The sequence below is a fragment of the Ischnura elegans genome, chromosome 9 (assembly GCF_921293095.1).
Source record: "Ischnura elegans chromosome 9, ioIscEleg1.1, whole genome shotgun sequence".
Classification (NCBI taxonomy): Eukaryota; Metazoa; Arthropoda; class Insecta; order Odonata; family Coenagrionidae; genus Ischnura; species Ischnura elegans.
In genome coordinates this window covers 38,398,900-38,423,056 of record NC_060254.1, presented here as the reverse complement: position 1 = coordinate 38,423,056, position 24,157 = coordinate 38,398,900, and the positions used below count along the sequence as shown (strand labels likewise).

Below are 24,157 nucleotides of genomic sequence, written 5' to 3'. Positions count from 1 at the left end.
TCCGAGAAAATTTTTGAAAATTGACTTGCCTGGAAATACATTTTACATCATTTTGGCTCTTAAAATTTAACTTTGACCAGATGCTGTTATTATACATCAAAACTAGACAATACTAAAAAAAAAAAAAAAAAAAAAAAAAAATTTCCCTGAGGCTTTTGGGGGGGGGGATCTATCCCCTCACCCCCCATCATTACGCCAATGTTGTGAAGAGCTCCATGTATTAGAAATGAGTAAGAAAGGTATTCAAATGAGTTGATGACATTCGGGGCGCTATAACTAATGTCAACGCCAGGTAGACTAATGCCAACGCCAGGGCACACATATTGTAATTTATTAATTACGTAAAAAAAGTTTCACGCGACAAATTCGAAAAATAAAAGTATATGAACTGTAATTCTATTTTCATTTAAACCATGTTCAACAAACCCTTCTTCATGGCGTTAGCCGTTGGCGTCAGTTAAGCTGTCGTTAGCCTCCTCCGAATATCATACCACACCATGAAAACAGACTTCGTTTATACCGCTCGCATATTCGTAAGGAGGTACCTATTTGGAGAAGGCGACCGATAACTAACGTTATTTGCGCCAATAGAAAGGGTAGGGAATTAAGGGTGGAGAGAAATCCGGCGTATGCCGTTCTTAACGAAAGTTACCATGGAGACCACGGCTGTGCGTCCTATCTGACGGACGGACTGCACTTTTCAGTGCTTTCCACATTCAAGGATCTGGTAATCTCTGGAAAATTTCCACCACCGCCAGGATTTGAACCCGGACCCACAAGGTGGGAAGATTACTTATTTAGTTTTGTTTATTCCACTATAGAACCTCGATGGCTGTACCGAAATTATTCATTAGTTTTTATTCGAGTCCTATATTATTGAAAACACGATCGGTTATGAACTAGGTACTAGAAGTTAACATCCAGATCTGACCGTAAGGGGTACTCTAGTATCCTTAGTGGTATGCACCTTTCGGCTAACATGTGTAATGCATAGTTGCAGCTTATCACGGAGCTCTTTGCAAATTTTAATCAAGGTACCTAAGCGACTGAGTTTAAAAAATGTTGTTTCCGTAGTAGGTTATGTTCATCAGTTCCTCTCGAGATAGAGAGAGAGTGTGCTTGAGCTAAATTATCAGGCTTTCTGGTTCCAAGTAACGTTCAATGGATTTTGATGCGAAACTCATTAGACTCTTTACCTCTTTGCGTGTGTTTACAATGAATGAAATATTTCCAAAAGAATCCTCATTTGATTTTACTTCTGTTGAGTGATTAGTATTCGTGTTAATTTTGTTCTAAAGCATATTTATCTCCCAACAAATGGCAGTGCTCGATGCACATACCTTAATTACCGTTCAGGTTGTTTTCCTTGTGTAAACAACAACCTGAATATTATGGTGGATTTATTCATCACTAAATTTCATCGAATTCAGCTTTAGTTGTTGTAGAATTATGGATAATTGCCTTCAAAATATAGATTCAAAATTATACGAATATTCGGAGGCCGTCATGATGATGAGAAACCTATAATTTCATGGGAAATAAGAATCAAATAAATATACTTCATGCGTTGCTGGTATAAATTTCAAATTTCTTCAATTTTTTAACTGAACGACATTCAGTGTTTCCATGATGACAGCAAAGTGCATCAAATGAGTTGTTTACGTTGTCATAGTTCGGTAGCTAAGGAGTTACAACCCAGTATTTTTTGGGACAAAAATGGCTCCGTTCGCCTCCCCATTCACTTCTTGAAAAATTACATCATCCTTCCTAAACGAACAGTCAATGTGGCACGTAAGCTATAAGGGACATGTGACTTCAATTGTTAAGAAGGATTTTTAATTACATTCTCCATTTTCTAAGATAAAACTGACGTTTTCACGGAGTAACAAGGTTTATTTTTTTCCTCAATTTTGATTTCTACCCTGCCCTAATCTTTTTAGCCTTCATAAATTATCGAGATACGTAAGTGACACAAATTGAAGTTGACACAGGAAATGTCCGAGTGTGCCTTTAAAGCAATTGAGATTTTTCAGGGTTGAGACCGTATAACAGCCATGTATTGGCTGATTCTTTCCAATACTAGAGCGTAGGCGGTTGGTGAAGTCTCCATGATAGATGACAGTAAAATGCATCAAATGAGTTGTTTACGTTGTCATAGTTCGGTAGCTAAAGAATTACAACCCCGTATTTCTTGGGACAAAAATGGCTTCAATCGCTTCCCTATTCACTCATCCAATTGCAATTCACATATTCAAGGCGCTATTGCCTTGTAGCAAGACACTAGCGCCGTTCAAATCCTTGAAATCATCCGCCGAGTTTACTTTCTATGACGCTATTCCCATTGATTCCGTTTAGATCTGCCACACAACTCGCAACCCTTTCGTATTTAACTTTCACGTCAAAATGCGCCATCTGCTGTAATATTTTTTCAGTCTATGGTCATTGTCAGAGGTTGCCGGCTTAATTTTGTGGGACCAAAATATAGGGAGATAAAAATCACTTATCATGTCCCAAACTGAATATTTATTAACACCGACCATTGTTCCGATAACATTACATCAATTTCATTAAAATATAATTTCTACTCATAGTCCGATGCATGATAATAACCGTAATAATAGCTTATTTCTGTGAGTTTTATTTTTTTAACCCTTTTTGTGGCCAAATAGATAATCCTCCATTGTAATTTTTCGTATCCATAATACTCAAATTTTCTTCATCAAGCAAAAAATTATCTGATAGTATAGATCAGTTGTTCCCAAAGTGGGCGCTACTGCCCCCTGGGGGGCGTTGCTGTAGTCTATGGGGGCGAAAAGTGCCAAGGGGGCGGCAGGGGGGCGCCGGAGGGTCCTGACAATGTGACAAATGCGAAGGTTCCGTAACCTTCCTTTTGTCTTCATTTTAAAGCTTCGCTTCTAAAGTTTACTTTGTTTCCCGCATATGGAAGTAATTTAAACCATTCATTTTCTTACATTTTAAAGTAAGAACTGTTGAAAAATATTTCGAAGCCTTTCTTGCACCAGGGAAACGTTTGAAGGGGTTTAGTTTCATTTGGTCTATCGTTGGTACAACTTCACGACAGAGAGAACTTAATTATTTATTAGTCATTTAATTAGTAATTGTTTTTAATTTATTTATTACAATGTTCCTCATTTGGTTAATTAGTATATGATTCTGATTAGTATTTGAAAGATACAGATTAGGGGGGCGTTGAGTATTGGTTTATGGATCCAAGGGGACGGTGGCTCGAAAAAGTTTGGGAAACACTGGCATAGATGATCTGATTTGTACGATTTAATCGTCTCCATGAAAATATAAGAGAATAGGAAAGTGGAGCGAAGAGCAGCGTCAAATCAATCTTAGTAATGTGGACTTGTTGTGATGATAATTTGTACCTTGATAATGATGTGACAGTATCGAAATCAGTCAAGTTTATAAATATTCAGTCTGGAACGCACGAAGTGAGTTCTATTTCCCTCTATTGAGATGTCACGCTAAATAAAATTTCGAATCTCCTTTAAGGAAGTCCTATAGTGAGTTCTTTCTAATTCGGACCCTAGTCAATAAACGATGCTATGCTAGGGAGTGGGATAGTGCACTTGGATTGGGACAAGGCCTACGCCTGGATTTGAAAATACGATTTCGTCCCTGAGGAATAATGTCGCTCTACTTATGGCATATTTTTTTTTTCATCCTGACTCACGGGGATTAATTTCCGTAGAGGCCTCGATGTGTGGGAGACCTCGCCGGATGAAAGCATGCGGAGATCTGTACGTGTTTATTTTTTGCATTGAATTGCTGAGACCTTAAACTTGTAGAATTCCATTCTAAGGTGGGAAAAAATGGCAAACTTTGCTTTCTACAACTTAACCTTTAATTGTCGATAGTTTCGATACACCGTATATCAGGGGCGCAGCTAGGAATTGAGGCTGGGGGGGGGGGGGTTAGGTGCAACTAATAACGGGGTGTGTTGGGGTATGGAATACCCACAAGGATAACCGGTAGGTGCGAGATTATTAAATTGCGGAATTTTAAGATAAACGGTTCAAAATGGTGAGTTTTACGGCTTTCTGAGGGATATTTTATTAATCCTTAGACTACTTTATTCTATTAGTAATATCAATCCAGTTAAGTAAAATGGATTAAACTAAAAAATTTCTCTGAGCTCTGGGGGAGGGGGGGTGTTTAACCCCCAAAATCCCCCCTCGCTGCGCCACTGCCGTATACTTTTCAAGACTAGTGGTACCAATGTGTTTTGTATGTGTGTCGACGATTAAAAGTTAACTTGTAGAAAGCAAAGTTTGCTATTGTTCCTAATCGTGTACTTTTTGAATTCTCCTTATTCTTGCCTGAATATGAAAAATGTACCCATATTTTCTTTTTTTTATTAGATTACATTTATATTTAGTACATTATTTTCTTTTTTCCAATCTCAGAATCTAGAGAACTTTATGGAAGAGGTTTGAGTACGTCCCAGTATTCACCATAATCGCTTGCTTCTTAATCGCCTTTCAAATTTATCCGCAGTACGGTGACAAAAGCAGAGCGATCAATTAGTTCTGAGTGTTTGCGATACGATTATTTTTACTTGCTAGGAATAGAATCGAAATGAACTCAATAGAATATAAATTTCGGTATGCAACCCTAATTATGACTTACTTCCTCGAGGAATTCGGACAGCACTGCCGTCAGCTACGCAAGTGGCGCTTTTTGTGAACCCAATTAAATACCTATTTAGTGGCCTCATGGATAATTCTCCATCGTAATATTCGTGTATATTCAAATTTTATTAAGTATAGAGTGATCTTAAAGAATATGTTTAAACCATTTTCTCGGAGTTAGAATAGGGAAGAATTAGTCCTCATGGGTATCAATCAGAATTAATATAAATCAGCCCTGAAGGCGATGGAAAAGTATCCCATTGTAAAGACGGCAAAAGTGGAGAGCCTAACCCAATCGGAATCCCGAGAGAGATTCATCTAAACCTGTTATAACCCAATGTTGCTTCTATAGGCCTGGTTACACGATACATTAACACGTACGGGTTAATGTCTAAATGTATGAACGCGTGAATGAACGAGAAAATGCACCGTGTAACCACCCAACTTGTGCGAATGCATGAACGGAAAATAGAACCAGTTCTAATTTGGTTCATGCATTCGTACATGTTCCGTTCCGCTCCACCAAAATCATTCACGCAAACGTACATTAACTTGTACGCGTTAATGTACCGTGTAACCAGGCCTTATGTAACATGAAAAATGTACATGCTTACAGCTCTATTTGGGAAAGATTTATCTTCGTGTTATTTTGTGCTGTCAAGATTAATGGTGAAATATGTAGCTGCCACAATAATTATGGTTTGGTAGATAACTTTCACTTTCTTAAAATGAGAAGTCTTGAAATTTAATCTCTCCCAGGAGCAGCTCTGGGTTAGAATGGGTTAAACTTGTGACGTGGCTAGTTCAGACCAAACTAGTCACGAGAAGGCTGCGACTTTGTGACCAATATTTTGACTTTGCCCACTGCTTTCATTCTGCGGACCACTTGTGTTCAGGGATGGCAATAGAAACTAAACCAAAGTCAAAAGCAATAAAATTTCAATATTTTCGTTCCCGTGATCGAAATGTAGAAACGGAACGAAATTGATTTAAACCCGGGGAGCTAAACTCAGGGTCGAAACGAAATCGGAGTCAAAAATACTTCGGGTCGAAACTAAACTAAAACTCTGGAACGAAACGAATCGCAGACAATGTTTCGCACCAGAGAGACCACGTGCTTCACCTTCGAACAATTTAGTTTCGACCCACACACCGAGTACGAAGTGCGGTTGAACGTAGTAGAGGTTCGGCTTACCACCATTAGATGCATTGGGCACTCATACTTTTTACCACTAACAGGAGAACTGTGAACTCAAACTGGCCATTTGATTTTTAAGCTCGATGTTTTAACCTCTCTACACGTATGTCAAACGTAATGGGTCGAAACTATTCTCCCTTATCCCCCTTCACTCAAATTTTGGGATCGAAACTTAACTATGAGAAGCGGATTTTCGATTAATTTCATTCGTGATTCATAAGTTTCATTCGTGGGAGTAAAGTTTCGTCCCGGGTCGAAACTAAACTCCTTGGTGATTATAATTTCGTAATTTAACGAAACTAAACCTAGGCCTCGTATTTTCGTTTCCCTCCACGTCGAAAGGAAACATTTTCGTTTCATTTCACTCTCCATCCCTGCTTGCGTCTGCCTCTTACCTCCTGAGCACTCGTCCGCTGTCCTCCTAGCCTCAGCTCTTCTGCACGCCAGGCCGGCGCGTCCCGGCGGACATGGGGCTGTCCTCTGCGATGCGTGATTCTGTGAGGAAAAATTCGAATGATTGAAAGAATCAAGAGAATGTTTATTATACTCTAGGAAAACATGTAAGAGCAAAGAAAATGCATATATTCTTCTCTGAAAACAAGTAACATTTTGACAAAATATTCCATATCAGCAATACATATACTCGGGCCCACATCAGAGCCGGCCTTAGGGCGGGGCGACCGGGGCGACTGCCCCGGGCCCCGCGCTTTGGGGGCCCCGCGTTCGTGAAAAAAATTAAAATATACGATAGTTTGAAAACGCAATTTCAACTATTACTGTATTGTTAAGTCCGTGCTAGACAAAAAATAATATTATGAAAAAGGAATAATAATGCAGTAATTTAGAGTAAAAAGCGCGCTTTTTATGTTTATTTTACGTTATAATTTTATGAATAAATATAATTATAAATTTTATTTGTATTATACTATTTTGAACTCAACTGCGTGATGGTATCTTAACGGCGTAATTACGAAGTCTGAATTTGGGAGGGGAACACATAATTAGCCAGAGAGTGGTAGGGATTCAATATGCTCGAATTTGTAGATGGGGTATAGAGTTTAATATTTTAAGTGAAGGGCCCCGCACTGAAGGTTCACCCCTAGCCCCGCACCTGCTAGCGCCGTCACTGGCCCACATGAAGCTATTCTCGCGGTGTCTTTGAACTGTACAATGAAAAGAGGAAGCGATACGACGCGTCTGAATCTCTCTCGTCACAATGAGGCCATCGGAAAGGAAACAAGTCTTTCTAGCAGACAGACTGTTGAGATTTGTGGGGATACCTATTCCTCCACAGTACATAAAATATGCCCCTTCATATACTTAACTACTTGGGTGAACAAAAGTCCTCATCAGCTAAGGGGATATCAACATAGAAAATGAAGCACCCTAGTCTGAATTAGTTAAAGGAATCATACGCGAGAGCATGATCTTGGTATGCAGTGATGTCCCTCATTGATTCAACCTGAAGGTTGATTAGAATAAGTGAAGGTATAGAGATCGACCCAAACTAAGCCACAAGCGTGTGATTTTCAAATATCAGGGCCATGCCTTTACCTGAACCATCTCGATCTTTCAGGACCATTGCTATTTAAAGCAACAAAAATTTCATATTTGTCAACTGTTTAACCAGAATATCCCCTGAATTTCAAGAAACCTTTGCTTTGTCTCTCACGCTGTACGTCCCTCCTAATTTCTTTGCGGCGTCTAGATTAATTAAAGGTTAAGCCCTTGATGCTCGGGCTTTGTTTCTATCGGGATGAAAAATTCCCACGAATGCTATCCGAGCCCAGGCTAAGTTACGAGGGTGTTTATGTAACATGCTATTCAGTGTAAACGCAGCTTAAGGTCCACTGCTCTGACGGGTGTGGCTGTAATGCCTGGCCATTGGGTATCAAAAATCTTACATGATTTTCTTGGTTGTTTCCCTTCGGTTTCCCAAATGATCAATTTGTTCGTTATGGCCGAAAGCGGATTGAAATTGGATATCCGACTCAAAATGGATATTAGGCCTTAATTTTTCATTGAAAATAGGGTATTATATTTTCATTGACAGGTTTATCAGCTCTTCTATTCACCCTGAATAACGCCTCTCGCTGTCTCTAATGTATATTATTATATATTGGATAGTGGTTTTAAAGCGAACGTTAAATTAACATTGGGGAGCAACTTACTTTCTGTTTCAATGTTTCAAGACTTCAATGTTTGAGCTGCATCAGGGTAAAATAGGAATTCTGATTTTAAAACTGTTGTTAGTTTTGTTCTGCCTCGTCAAGTTTCTTTTTCGCTACACCTTGTGTAATTGTGACCTCTCTCTGCCAGATTGAGCTCCGATCACAGGAGGCATCATTGCTCTCCAATTGGCTGACATTAACCTTATCCGATTGGCGCCAGGTGACTGACGCCCTTTGGAAACTAGCGACAGGTGCCTAACTGTCTAGTTATGAAGGAGATACTGTATAGTTTGACACAGGCTCGTAGCCCGAAATTTGTTTCGTGATGGAGTATTGGAGTTGCGCGGATAGCTTACGCGGATATTTTTTGTCAATTCACGTGCATCTGTACTGCAAATTAAATCATTCTGTAAGGACAGTATATAAGAAAGGATTTACCTTTAAATTCCTTCATTCTCAGATTTTGTATGACGTACGAGACAAAAAGAGGGTATCTTGTAGCTTTAAAAGTTGACGAGATAGATATGACAGGTGATTTTCTTATTCAGACGCCAAAAGTTGGTTAAAAATAACTCACAAATCTAAGACAACAAAATGGTTGCTCCTCGGTGTAAAATATTTTTTTTCTAATCTGACCTGGACAATATCATAAGGAACACTGTGTGATTTCATACATTTACAATAATATGAAATATTTATAATTAAAAATAATTAATTATAAAAAAAGTCTTTTACAATTACTATCATGTACTTTCATAGCCGTGGCCAGAAATAGTTTTCGCGGGGTTTCATTTGTAAGGAATTAATTAACTTCGGGTCGGTTTCATTTGGTGGCATTTGGTGGTGTATGATCTTAGGTTTTCCCGTGGTATCAGTAGCAGAATTTTTTTTTGGATGATCAGCAAGTCGCGGATCGAAACGTCGGGAGACATGGACGAAATCAACCGATGGAAAACCCGAGAAAATTTTCTGCAAATCGGGAGAGGTTTGGAAACCTTGAAATAAACCCCTATCCGAAATGTGCACTGAAATTGTGTCCACATTTCGATTAAAATTAACGTATGAGCTTAAACCGATTATTAATCCATATTTATTTCTGGCAAAATCAAACTTAAAGATTTTTCATTAATAATATATGAAAATTTTCAGGTCAATCATAATTATCAATAGCAGATTTATATTTGGCTATTCCATTTTGCGACATTAAATGGCCAGTATTTCATATACATCTATTGTAATGTTCATAATGCAGTGTGCTCACATTTGTAAATGACGTTTCTTCATGTTGTTCAGACGCAACACTGGGTTAGAAAGGGTTATATAATTTTGAATTTAAAGAGAACTATTACATAGTAGGGGTATCAAACTATTGCGAACCACTTACTTGTGTTTTACCGAGGTCTTGCGTTGTTCGAAGTGATGATATTTCTTCATACGAGTCTTCGTTAGTTGACTCCAAACTCGAGTCCGTTGTGGTGAGATCTTCTGGGAGGTCTGTCGTGCTGAAGTCATCCACGTCGGTGTTTTCTGTCACCGCGTCAGTTGATTCTGTTATGCCTTCCTCCATCGTTGAACTCTCTTCTGACGTTGAAGTTTCTAGCTCCCAATCACTCTCCGTCTCCGTAGTAGTTGACCATTCTCCATCAATTGGATCTCCTTCGGGAGTGTTCGTATGAGTTCGGATATTTTCGGTCGTAGTTCCCTCTGTATTCTCGTACTCGGTTTTCGATGAAGATTGTTTGCTGTCGTCGATATTATTTTGTATGGTGGTGATCTCTATCGTTACACGAGGAATATTTGTTGAACCTGTAGGTATCCGAGATGTAGTAGAGTTTGTAGAAGAAATTCTGAGGACAGGTAGAGGCGATGTCACTTTTTTTTCTCTGTGATGTGTAAAATTTGGTAAATTCCTGTCTTCTTTGGCTGTAGTTTCTACCGAAGAATTTATCGGGGTCGCGGTAGTTTTAGGTATGGAACCAGTCGTAGTTTGAGGGGCTGTCGTAGTGATTTTATTTTCTGTCTTCATAATAGATGTGGATGTTGATGGAATGGTGGTTGACGAATATACTAGGCTCTTTGGTGTTTCCTTAGGGGGGTTGCTTGTAGTGGCTTGGAGAACTGCGGAAGAAGTCGTGTGTCTTGATGTCAATTGAGTTGTCAAGTTTCCTGAGATATTTGTTTCGTTTCTCTGATCTCCTAAAGAATGTCCTTGTATATTTAGGGCTAAGAGTAGCAGAAGCCAAACCGCCATCTTGCCTTGAAACCTGAAAAAATAGAATTGTAGGAATGATTTCATATTATGAATGGTGTTGTACGTATTTGATGGATGGAGCTCACGAGCCCCACCTAGAAGCATAATAGATAATAGTAGTTGGCCTAGATACCCTCAATTATTTCTTCCCATGGATTACTTTTCAGCAGTTTCAATTAGTAAAATTTATATTTTTAATATACCTAAATGTAATCATTTCATTGTAGCAATAGTATCATATATTATTTAAAGCAGCGTTTCCCAACCAGTGGGTCGCAGGCGGAATTTAAGTGGGTCGCGGCGTGGCTCGTGAAAATGTACCAAATTTAACTGATTCACCAGATAATTTTATGTATGTGTCATTTTTATTATTTTTTTAACATAAAAAATCTTGGTGCCATGCTTGTCTATTACATTGAAACGAAAACGATAGCGTAACAGTGCTTGTGCACGATCTGGCAACGCATACATACGTATTTGTATGTGTGTGTGTAATCATGGGTGGGGTAGGGGTGGGTCTCGAAAATGGAAAAAATTAAAAGGTGGGTCGCTAGACATAAAGGGTTGGGAACCACTATTTAAAGGATTGATCTTTTCCTGGAAGAAAAATTGGTAAAAAAAGAAAAGCTGTCATTAACTTTATTAGTTTTTCATTGACTTCCTCGAACCTCAATGAATTCAAAAGACCCTGGCCTTAATCTCTGCTATGTTCACATCTGTTGCCTGTTACAAAAAAATAACTCGGGCAAGGTTGCTATGTTCTTTGACTTTGATGACACACCGAGTTTGAGGTTTACTTTTTTTATCTGACGTCATGTATATCGTAAATGTATCCGGTCTCCATTACTAGTTCTGGTGCTGTTAGAGAACGAAAGGGAGGCATGGGAGAAAAATAATGATATGTGGTTTCAGGAGTATATGCGAGGTTGAAAACGACAAAGCCTGAATCATAGTATGTACCATTTTTCCCCTTCCCTTTGAGGGGGTAACGTAGATAGTTGCTTTCGTGATTTCTTAAAAAGATAACTTTCAGGCACCAGTTCAATATCTAATATGTAGTCTGAAGTCTCGATGACGCACTATTAGTTAATACACTGTGATTGTCAAGGTAATGACAGAAATATCAGCGGTGCTGCTACAATATAGGTAATCAATGCCACTGTTGTGAGTGAGCTCTTCAATTTTTTCAAAGAGCGTTCAGGAGCCATATACCTACGATATGTAAGATTTGTAATACATACCCATTGATAAGTTTTTTACCGAAATTTTTACGGAAATTATGGAACTAAATGTTGAAATTCAAGTTTTCATTTCAATATTTTCACCTAAATGTGGTTTTTTGGTTTATAAATAATCAAGAACTATTAAAATATTAGTTTAAATAAGTTACTATTCCCCAAAAAATGATTAATATAAAAGAACGAGTTTAAAATCCATTGAAACACCTTGTTTCAAAGAGTAGGTAATATTTATTTAGCCATTAAAAATTCAAAGGAAAATCAGGAAACTTAAAAACATCCTACATATACATATACCAATTGACGTTTTCAACTCAAAAGATATCATAAAAATTTACTCCTCAGATGAAGCCAATATGAAATGAATGCCACGGCTAGGTGCAGCTTCCATCGGAAAATGTATCCGTGACGATGTTTTCCGGGAGAACGCTATGGTGACTATTTGGGTCAAGATCGCCACACCCAGAGTGTAGTGGCCTTTTGAAGGTCGGAAGAATATTACCGTGCGATCGGATGCCTTCACATTCGCAACTTTACCCCATCATCGCAAGTATGAGCGAAGGGTTGCCGATAAAAATCAATAGGCACCGATTCTCGCGAACTTCTAAGTGGATTTCAATAACGCAAGAAAATGCATTGGTCTAGTAGTTTTCCCTCCTCCGTTTTATTTCGAATTCTGAAGCTGTCTTGACATATTGCCGTCGTGCATAAAAATAGGAAATATTCGACCACGGAACTTCCTAAATGAGTAAAGTGACTTTGTCTCTTCACTCGATCAAAATAAAATAATGTACTTCCAATCCGTTTTTGTAAGTTAATGGTAAAGTTAATACATGGAGAGAAGATAGAATCTAAAAAACAAAACTGTTCTCTGACGCCTGAGTGTTGGCCATAAGTTTGCAATAAATGTAATTTGGATAAAAAATAATCAAGGACCGATACGTGATTAAATAGTTCGAATAATGCGAGCTATTGGGCGGCTTAATATACATATTGGTTGAGCAAATATCAATACAAATCACTATTTAAGTAAGACAATAAAATATTCCCTATTATTGAAATATGATTTTATGCTTTCCCGGCGAATAATGTAGGTAAACTTTTCTCGGGATTCCTACCGGTTTAATGTTTTTATAACGGCCAACGTTTCAAGTACCGTCTCGGCACTCATTATCAGGGCTGAATATTGATTTATTAAATGTTTAGCAACCAAACATTAAATAAATCAATATCTAGCCCTGATGATGAGTGCCGAGACGGTACTTGAAACGTTGGCCGTTATAAAAACATTAACCCGGTGGGAATCCCGGTGGTGGTATTATTGATGCAAAGAACATTTAAATGTGGTAAGTGTCGTTAAAAGCATCGATTTCCGCTTCGTGAAATATATGTCTGGGACCATGATGAGGATCGGGTAAAGAAAGAACGATATTGAGCCGTAGAAAAACTAGGTTTTAAAAAAATTATATTACGTGAAATTACAGGGTCTTATTTTGTCCTACTCGCATTGCTTTATCTCTATGCTACACTGTATCATGGAGATAAAGCAATAGAAATGACATTTCTACATTTACTTTTTAAAAAATTAATACTGTACTTTCACTCAGTCATAATCATTTGTGTATTTTAAATCACGATCCGCAAGGGAGTATTGTGTGGCGGGCTCTTCCAATATCGTAGTACGATATCTTGAGCCCTTCCCTCAGATAAAGCAGCAAGTATCAATTAAAAGGAACCCTATAAAATCTTTATAAGAATACAGTTAAATTATTATTTTGTTTTTATCTAGCATTCACGCTTTGTATTTCCTTTTCCAGGAAAAATAAGCGAATCAACTTGTTTATTTTTTCATTGCATTAAAATATCATGACTAAAGTTAGGTGAGCGTCCAGAGAACACATGATCATTAAATGGAGCTACTTGGCCATATTTTTAATGAAAAATATTTATAAACATCGCTCAATCTACATGTACAAGCAAAATCCCTGTTTTTCTCAGTTTTCGTTTAAAAATTCTTGAAAATGTACTAACTTTCCAGAAATTTTCACAGATATATATTTTTTTATTACAGAAATGTTTTTTTCAAAAGCCAAAAAATGATTTCTGATGGCTCTGAAATATTTTGTGCAATGTTACCATACGCTTAAGACACATAAATTTTCACCAAATTAAGCTAAAAAATTGTCATGTTTCGTCCTTTTTATCGTGGCTATAGGTGTTTCTGTAACTAGAAAACTGTGCTAGGTAAAAAGAATGTAATCAGATCGATGAAAATAAAAAATGTAAAAAAGTGTATTAAATCTTAACTTAAACTTTTTTCTGCTCAACTGATTACAAATTATGTAATAAAATATTATATTTAACCTTTTTTTCCGCAAGCGTCACTTGACACCGAAAGCGATTTTTCAGTGCCATTTTTATATTAATCAGTGAGAAGTAATTACAATTAGCGTATTTTGTTTAATTACATGGACGTTACATTTCTTATAGACCACTGTTTAAAATTGTTCACTTTGTTTTCGTTCATTGTTTAAAATCTTTCGTCACTGGCCACGCCCTAGTCGCCGAGTCGACAAGTAAACGGAAGCTGTACCGGTGAGTCCAAAACTCATCCCAACCAGCGAATTTACAAAAGATATGATTAAAATGTCGCCTTTATATCGTTGTCGGTGTTCAGTGACGCTTGCGTGAAAAAAGAAGCTTAAATACTATATTTTCTTTACATAATTTAGAATCAGTTGAGCAGAAAATACAGTTTAAGTTGAGATTTGATACACTTTTTTACATTTTTTTATTTTCATCGATCTGATTACTTTCCTTTTGGACTTTTTTTCATTTTTTCCCATTTTAACTTGAAATTGCCGCTACGAATTTCATTGATTTTTGTATTTTTATTGCTTTTTGATATTTTTCTAAAATATTATTTTAAATTGAAAACAATTCCATTACTAATTAATAACCTAAAATTTGATGATGAAAAAATATGAAAGTCTCATATATACGAGTTAATTGATGAGACAGTGTATTGTATGTTTTTGGGATACTTGGATCGTAATCCCAAATGTCTGTGATAAGTGATTCATGTTCATGTAATCCATTCAGCTTCACTACTTCAGCCTAAACTAAAGTTGCCAACCAGATGGGAAATTAAGTAAAAATTTTCCGTTATATATTCAACGGCGCATTTAAGTCGAATGCTCCTGAGTTGACAGTAATCTCAAGATATTACGCAGCCAATTAACTAGCTTTACGTATTACAGCTTAATAAGGTAATAAATGGAGCAATATAAGTGGTGATTAAGGCAGGCAATCCCATGGTTTGTTGACTACAGCTCTCCATTTCACCCGGTCAACTGCTAATCCCTTCACGCCTTTGTGGCTACCGTGTTTCATATCTCGTTCAACCTGGCCTATATATTACTCTCTTGATTTTACTCCTGCGTCTTTCCGCTATTTTATTTTCCTTAAATATTCGTTATGCCTCAAAGAGTATGGCCTACTCGTCTGGATATTCTCCTCCTGATAGTGCTCCGATTGCTTTCTCCTCGTATAATCCTGAGCAGACTTCCTTGTCTCTTATCCACTTATTCCATCTTCGGCGAACACCTCTACTGCGAAATTTCAACTTAGAGGACCTCCCGCTTGACGGGTATATGTTGGAGGCGGATTCATTTTTTATGACTCATGCAAACAACTTGAAATTTTCAGTGTATATCGTTGGGGTTTATGTATATACTCCCATATTCATCATGCATGAGTGTTCTTTTTTAATTATTTGTTTAGATATTTATTTTTTGTTTTGTGTTCTATTTTTTTCCGGCGACTATTGTAAATAAAAAAGGTTCGGCCATTTTTTATGTCGTCCACTTTTTTAGGTGGTAACTGCATGAAATCAAATAGGTTATGGGCCCTTGCATGCCAAGGACGATTTAAGGACGTATTCGAAATTTGTCCAGTATTTGTCCAGTATGTCCACGGATGGGGTGTATATATATACACCCCATCCGTGGACACCTGGGCAAATCCGTGATATACTGGACAAATTTCGAATAACGGCATTCGGAAGATCCCATCCGTGGACACCATATATACTGAACAAATTTCGAATAACGGCATTCGGAAGATCCCCTGAGGATGATCAGCAAGCCGCTGCTCGAAACGTCGGGAGACATGGACGACATCAACCGGTGGAAAACCCGAGAAACTTTTCTGCACGATTTTAGGACTTTAGTTAAAAGTTCATCAGGCTAAGTTTAAAAAAAATAATAGAGCCAAAAGATAGGATTTTGAGCCCATTGTCACTCCAGTTTCAGTCGTTATATGATAGATGAACAAAGATAAATATATATAATATATATTATATATATCTATGAGTAACTTTCTAAGGTACCATGGAGTAGTAAATGACCGTTTCCACATCCCGGATTCCCCAAAAAAAATTAAATATGCTCCCTTTTCGATGAGACTTAATGTTCATGGGAATTCTGAGAAGTGTGAATAGTTATAATGCGTCATAATTTTGCTCAAGTGGTCTTATGCTTCAGGTTACCTTTTCTGACACTCGAATTTTGGGATGATAAAGTCATATTATAATTATTAAGTTCCACACTATTATTAGGCTCTAGAAATCGATGTCTTCATCCGTCCACCGATTATGTAATATCCATTATGAGTGTCTCCCCTTCTCTCTTGCTAATAAAACTGCTCGTTAATATTTTAGGTCACGTTCGCTGACTTGTCGCTACACCCAATTTCACCCAATGTTTTGAAAGAGAGTGCGAAATAACGGGAGAATCTGGAGCTCGTCCAATGGTAATAGTCATTTATTATATTTTATTGTAACTTCTTATAGCTTTAAATCCGTTTTGGCTGATGTATTGAAGTAATTTCGTTATTACAACTCAATGCTTAATTTTATACGGATAATTTAGTTCATGAACAGGACTCAAACCCTAAGATTGGTATGCCGTTGCTATCCAATTCTCCATATCCTAAGGTAGTTTCTTCAGCTCCCTTATCATCCTAGTGTCCCTATTAGTTTGACCCAAGGGATTCACTATTGCTTTTCCACGGGGTACTTTCCTTCACACATTCAGTTATCGTTGACTAATCCCGAGCTTTCCGTTCAGGCCGCGTCATTCACCGGTGACTGACAGATAATAAAGGTAAAAATTGAGCAGTTTTTCAGAAAAATGTAATGGATTTTATTAAAACAAGGTATGTAAACGTAAAAATGGTTGTCCCTCGCAAGTGTCACAAAATGTTATAACCTATTTGGTCAAAGTTGATACTATTTTTCTGCCAATCTGTGCCGCATTTTCTTGATAGCACGATTTGCAATATTTTCGCACTGCTGAAACTCGGCCAGGTTTTGTCTGCAGATTGCGTCGTTTTTTACTGATTGCAATGCTGTTGGATGGAACGTCGGATACCTGCGCGCGCGGCCTGACGAGTAAGTCGCTATAAAACCGCGTGGCACTCAACGTGGTATACAGGGTGTTTCAGGAGGAATCTGAAATACTTCAGAAGGTGGTAGGGGAGACAGTTTTAACGTATTTTTGTCCATAAACTCGCTAGTACTTAGTTACTGAGCTATAGCAACGAAAACATTTTTGGATGAACTTTACAGTTACCATGAAAACTGTTTTTCTTGGGTATCGAGTTTTTTCGACATTTTATTTAAATTACAGTAAATTTTATTTTTATTACAGTAAATAATTAAGATTGGATGAAAATGTGAGATTTTAATTGTCTGAAACAATTTATCCCAAAATGGGTGAAATTGTGCAACCTTATTGTTGATACTCGCTATAAGCTCTCGTTTAACTAAGGTCAAAGATATTGGTTACATATTCTCATTATTCGCGGTATTCCATGAGGATATTTTTTTCTCAACGATTCCTGTCCAAAAATCACCACATTACATACCCGCAGTAAAATAAACTCTGGTTAAAATAAATGTCGCACAAAAAATAAATATCTCCGTAAATAAATGTCTATGCAGCAGTATACAGGACTAGTTCAATACAGGAAGTTCATTTTTTACTATTTTCAAGGCTGTTAGTCTTCATAGGTGTCCAAAAAATGAAAATAACAATCGAGTTGGTTGCCAAGCGATGAATTGGCTACGGAAGATAATTATGAAACAGTCTCGTTAGCGGCGATGAAATCGCACATGAGGTTTAATCCCACATCGAGTTTGAATATTTTCATCACCGTTGGCGCGGCTGTTTCGTAATTTCCTCAAATACAGCCAAGCGAGACCTAAGCGCTGGAACATGAGTCAGCCTTACTTCCTTTAAATAAGCTTACTTGATTAATGGACATTGTTTTAGGTGGATTTTTGTACCGATAATACAAATTTCAACCTCCACTTTGATTTTAGGGATATGTGCATTTTTGAAAATAGTGCTCTTCTGTGCCTATCTATTTGAAAATGTAATAGTACTAGTTTACTTATAGTTCTTTAGAACTATAATATATACAAATATTGGTGTAAAAATACCAAAATAATTAAATATACAATATTTATCCTTTAAAAGTTGTCATAGAAATGTGCTTATTTCACTCATAATTTGGAACATAGCAGCAATGCAGAGGAAAAAATTGTTATCACAGATAATATAAAATCATACAACATTTGCTTACAAACCTGAATTATGTATATAAATGTACATACATATATATTATAGGAATTTCTTTTTAAGAAATAGAGTAGTTTTTCTTTACAAACTTACTTGCCTTTTCTTACATCCATAATTATTGGCACTCTTTATTTCATTACTATGAATCTATCGTCCATCTATTTATGAATCTATCTTGTTTTACTTAATGCCAGAAATAGATATATAATTTTATTTTAAGTTTATTCCCTACTATTCAAACTGAAAAACGCTTTTTATCTATTTATTTGGGTTCTTAAATAGGCGAGTTTGAGGAAGGGAACTTGATTCAACCAAAGTAAAGTGAAATGCTGTTTATTAGCAGCAGACAAACATTTCCTCGAGGGTTTTCTCAACCTTCATTTATCTCTACCACGTCGATTTATTCGATCATCAGATGATAGATACGAATCTGAGAGATATTATGGGGTATTAACGCTTTTTTTCAATCAAGTTAGGCAGCTTTCCCAACGCCTTAATGGTCTTCAACGCATACTTATAGAAAGTAGACTTAAGTAGATGCATTATACGCGCTCGATCAGTCCTTCATGGATGTGGATTAATTGCAAAAAATGTTTGATAAAGCCTTGAAATTTTCACGGCACCTAGAGTATACCCTTATTAACATTTAACTGTATCTCAAATTTTAAATATTTTTTTCAGTATTTTTCACATGAATCATTTTTGAGATACAGGCAAACAGGCCCGAAAATAGGGCGGGGCTAAGGGGGGCATGCGCCCCGGGCGACAGATTTCAGAGGGTGACAAAAATTTGAAAATGTTATTTAAAAAGCTATTTAATTTTCTAATTAAATTATTTAACAATAATTTTTTATGCATTTACTGAGGAACATTAATATAAATGAAACTTCTTTATAGCAATTACACGGTGTGTAATTTCAACTACCGCATCTCAAAAAAATAGTTTACTGATGTATTATATTTTAGTGATGGGGGAGATAGCGAGGGAGGATGAGGGGAAGGGGGGCAGCAAACTCATCTCTGCCCCCCTAACCAAAATTCTAGTTCCGACGCTACAGGAAAATATTTATAAAGGTTTATTTTATTCATCCTAAAAATTACAAGATTTTGCGGAGAGTTTCAATTGAGTTATCAGTCAGTAAATAAAGGTAAAATGCGGCCGGACCAGAGGATGGCATGTGTCTTCTAAGGAGCAAAAGGCGCGAATTTGAGGGAGCGTAGTTTGAATTCAGGTCACGGAAAATGATTTTTGTGCAACACTCACCTGCACGTACTTTGTATACAGTTGCAGGTGAGTCTGTTCAAATCTGATTCACTGGCTAGTCCGCAGGTTGTTATAAAAAGGGTGTTCATTGGTATGGAGTAAGTTAGAAACAGTATTTTGGCGCACCTTCTCTCCAAAACTATGAATCAACCTTTAAAGTTAGAAAACTGAGTTTAAGAAAGTTTTATCAACGCAGTTTCTACTACCATAATCATGATGCGTAAACAGAAAAAATTCCCAAAACCGGCCGCATCTCCCTTTTTTATAAGAAAAGAATTACCTGGCTTTCGTAGGTGCATCTTCGACCAGTGGCGGATAGTTATGGGGGGCACATGGGGCGCGCGCCCACCCTCCCTTGCGGAGCTGCCCGCATTGCCGGACAATGCAGAACAACAATTGAAACTTTTTTCTATCATAAGATAGCTTTGTCTTGTATGTGCGTATAATCAGAGTAAATAAAATTATCTTAAATTTTGCATGTAACTTGATTATTTTTCACTACGATAAAGGTATAGGTAGCTAAAAATATCTTTTGCGCCCCCCTTGAGTTTTATCTGTATCCGTTACTATCTTCGACTGTACCATTGAAAACTTAAGGGGTTATGGAATTTCGATATTTTTACCCCCCCCCCCCACCCCCAGTTATGGCATTGCGGACGCATAAACAACAGAGAAGAGCTATAGCAAGTCAAATTTTACTGCTGATGGAACTAAAAGTGATGAAGGTGCATTTGGTTGTGTTTTTAGTATTAGTGATCTAAGTCTAAATAATCCTTCCGTTAGTTAAAATATTCTCGGGTTTGGCACCGAGAAGAGTGTCTATAGAATTTGTCTATAGAATTTGTGGGGAAAGCCTACGATCTTTCCGTTACTGACCGCGCCTCCCCCTTACCCTCCATGTAAAAGGCAAAAAATATTTTCAGGAAAAGAATAATGTTGCCTTCGCCTTATTTTCTTCGCAGTTTTGTGAATAAACATGAGCCGTATTTATCATATTTGTATAAATTCTCGGTATTCTATCTCTCTGTGGAAGAATTTGTTTTCTTTCGATTCACTCTTGCTGTTTGACAGTTATATTTGGTCCCTCTGAATGCGGAAACTATCGGATGGATGTTTACATTTTAAGGTTAATCGCTCCAGATTTCTCTACATGCTCGGGGACTTTAAATGGATTGGTTGACCACAGTAAACATTCTTCGGTATTAGGACAGATGTTATTCATGCTAATTCTTTGCAGCTATAGCTGAAGGTGAACAACCTCTTGGACTAATGCCAAGAAAAATTGATTTATTACGATTGATATTTGATAAGATAAGGACTATGACTGAAACAAATGGCCTGGAATAATTGATCTATTGATTAAATTCGACGGGAAAAGTGCCCATTTAATAAAATATTGTAAAAATATAGGTTACTTTATTTTTTTCAATTGAGAAAATTATTGATCTTACGTGAAAAAATAAAATACCAACATAAAAATGTAGCTGGAGATAATGGAACAAGTTCCGTTTACTCTTTTAGTAATAATAGAATAATTCAGCAATTTGCGTTTTAAGGAGCAAAGGTGTGAGTTGAAAATGTCAATTTGAGATGATAGGTTATTAACCCTTTGTTACTCAGAGCTGATTCTGGGATAAATTAAATTTAAAGACTTCTCATTTTAAAAAATGTGAAAATTATCTACTCGTTGATATTTAGCCATTAAACTTTACACCACAAAAGAACAGGCAGTTTAAATCTTTCCTGAATAGAGCTGAAAATTTATACATTTTTGATGTTGCTTATGCCTCGTTCAGATTACGATTGTCCGAGCGATCGTCCTAGCGATAGTTGGCCGAACTAGCGGTGTGAATACATGTCCTGACAATAGTTACCGTAGTTCTGTACGTTGCCACTTTACGATGGTTAGGCACTGGAAGACCGGAAATGGAAATTACAAGAGAAAGACGAAAAATTTGTGAAGCTCCCTTCGCTCTATTTTTGTCATGAATTTATCCTAGCAAGGAAGAATATGGGCGGAAGAAAAATTATTCGTTAAATACACGTTGAACAAAGTAATATCTTGACCCTGCATGCCTCAACAGCTTTGCTAACCGTCAATTTCTCGTTCACTTTAGATGTCAGCACTAGAGAGCAGCACAGGTTTTAACAATCTTTGTGTGAATGCACGATAGTTTCAACGATTGCTGGAACAGTCGTAATCTGAACGAGGCATTAGATATAGCATTGGATTATAATGGGTTAACATCCCTCATCATTATTTTTATGGGTGATAAATTTGTGTAGTTTGTTTGGCTCTGCAAGGAATGTGGAAAGCAATTTGTTCTTAAAGATAGGAATAATTAACCTATAAATGTAGTTGCATTATTTCATAATTTTTAACTCACCCTCCTGCCTTTAAATTTAAAATAAATCATCAAGAGCGTGACATAACCCCATACATGCGAATAATTCGCTATACCACTCTTGATCCGCAAAAAAACGTATCTCCAAGCGAATAATTATATAACGCGATTGTGAAGCCGATGATATGCACGACGATGATTTCCTACAGATTCGCCTCTCTTCGTTTACAAAACTTTCTCGCGGCATGCTCGAAGAAAAAAAAGCGGACCCCAACCTCTTCGTTTGGTCGTTGGTCATAGAAGGAACCTTGCTGTGGACTTGATACACCGAAAGCGTTGAGCTGAATTCGTTTCACTTCTCTCGAGTTTATCTTGACGCGCAACGGACAGCTTTCTGAAACTCGGGAGGGATTTCCACCCGATGATTTCTATCAGAGGGAGATGGCAAGATCGAGCCTGGGTGTTTTCAACTGATGTAATGAACCAGATGGAGGATGTGTATGAAAACTACTTTCGAGCGCCTTACACGAGGCAAAAACTTTGTTTCGGAGGCATTCGGTGGAATCTGAATGATATAGTATGCTATTTAAAGGAGGCGACCGACAATTAGGTCATTGGCGCCATGAGGGAAGGGTAGGTAACGAGGGTGAAGAGAAACCCGGCGTCGGCATTAACCTGTTCTGTTCTGATAGGCGCCAAGTTTTTAAGTGTAATTCATTTCACTTAATTGGATTGATATTACTAATAGAATAATCTAAGGATGAATAAAAAATCCCCCAGAAATCCGTAAAACTCACCCTTATGAACCATTTATCTTTAAAATTCCGCAATTTATTAATCTCGCACTTACTGCTTATCCTGGTGAGTATATCATACCCCCCACACTCCCCCGTATTAGTTGACCCTAAACACCCCCAGCCTTAATTCCTAGCTGCGCCCCTGAAGGGGACCGTCCCATCCGACGGACGGAGTGTTGCGCTTGAAATGTCCTCCACACAAGATTCAAGATAGATTCACGAAGTGACGAATATAGAGGTTGAGTTTTTGCTCACTTCTTTGGAATAAGACCTTCCGCCAACACACGAGGAAGATATAGGGATGTTTTGAAGTGCTGTGATTATTTTTTTCTTCTTTCTTTGTGTATTTAATTTTCATTTTTGAGCATTAAAGTATCTGTATGTGGTTTATGTGTCTGTTTTGTATATTTTGTTTTTGTTCTCCAGCAGTTGGGTGAAAGTGTAAATAAGAGTAAAAATGTATTTTGTACAGGCCAAATTAAAATTTGGAATAATTTGTTAATGAGTGAGTAGGCAACCCCAAAGCGAGGCGAAAGTCTCTAAGGGGGTCCAATTCCAAATCTTTGTTTCTACATATATCATGTATTATTCGTATTTTGAGGGATTAAAATTATTAATATGATATAGGTCCTCCTTTACCTTTAGCCATCGATTGATACTCACAAGAGTAGTTTCTGGTTGAAAATGACATGTAATGGTTATGACGATAACACTGCAAAGCAAATTTCAATACAAAAGAAAGTTTACAATGCAACTTTTTTAATGTTGTTCACATCTTTTCCATAAAACATATACAAAACAGTTTCAAAATACTCATCCTTCATCCAAATACATACATCAAATTGCAAAAGGCTGTAATAATTTCAACCTGTCATATCACGAGAAAATTTCTCAAAGAAATTCAACGGTAAAGAGTTAGCTTGGTGAGAACAGTGGCGCAGCGAGGGGGGGGGGCTGGGGGATTCCCCCCCCCCTGAACTCAGAGAATTTTTGTGTTAAATCTATTTTACTTAATTGGATTAATATTGCTTATAGAATAGTGAGTGTAAAACAAAATATCCCTTAGAAGGCCGTGAAACTCAACATTTTGAACCATTTATCTTAACTTTTTTTCTTGCGGAGGCCCCCCCCGGACCTACCGCTTACCCTGGAGGGTATACCACACCCCCAGACACCCCAGTATTAGTTGCGCCTGAAACCCCCCCTAGCCTCAATTTCTAGCTGCGCCCCTGGGTGAGAACCCGTGCTCTTAACACTAAAACAACTCAGTGAAAACTGAAGAAAATTAAAGGATAAAAATAATAACAATAACAATACTAATAATAATTTTAGGGACCGAGTATCGCTGGATTCCGCGATCATGGCATCGTGCGTGATTCATTCAAGGTATTATGACTACAATAATTAATTCAATCTTTAATTCCCTCATTTCGGGGGGGGGGGGGGGGGGGAGGGCGAGCTCCCTTGCTCTCCTCCCTTAAGTTTACCCCTGAAGCGACGACAAATTCATCGAAATGCATCATCATCATTGTGGGTCAATTTCTCACTGTGCGACCTGAAGATATCACGGATCGTTCGCGTCTTTTCT

The 24,157-nt window shown here is 37.4% G+C and overlaps 1 protein-coding gene across 1 annotated transcript in view; it reads right to left on the bottom strand.

The window, feature by feature from the left end:
- LOC124165080 (mucin-5AC-like) overlaps positions 1–24,157 on the bottom strand; it is a 40,911-nt gene that overhangs the window by 9,082 nt on the left and 7,672 nt on the right. Inside the window, exons 2-3 of the mRNA XM_046542340.1 lie at positions 9,415–10,294; positions 6,255–6,354 (exon numbers count right to left, since the gene is read on the bottom strand). Coding sequence (XP_046398296.1) covers positions 6,255–6,354; positions 9,415–10,281 — 967 coding nt within the window. The 5' untranslated portion in view covers positions 10,282–10,294. The remainder of the gene's footprint in view (positions 1–6,254; positions 6,355–9,414; positions 10,295–24,157) is intronic.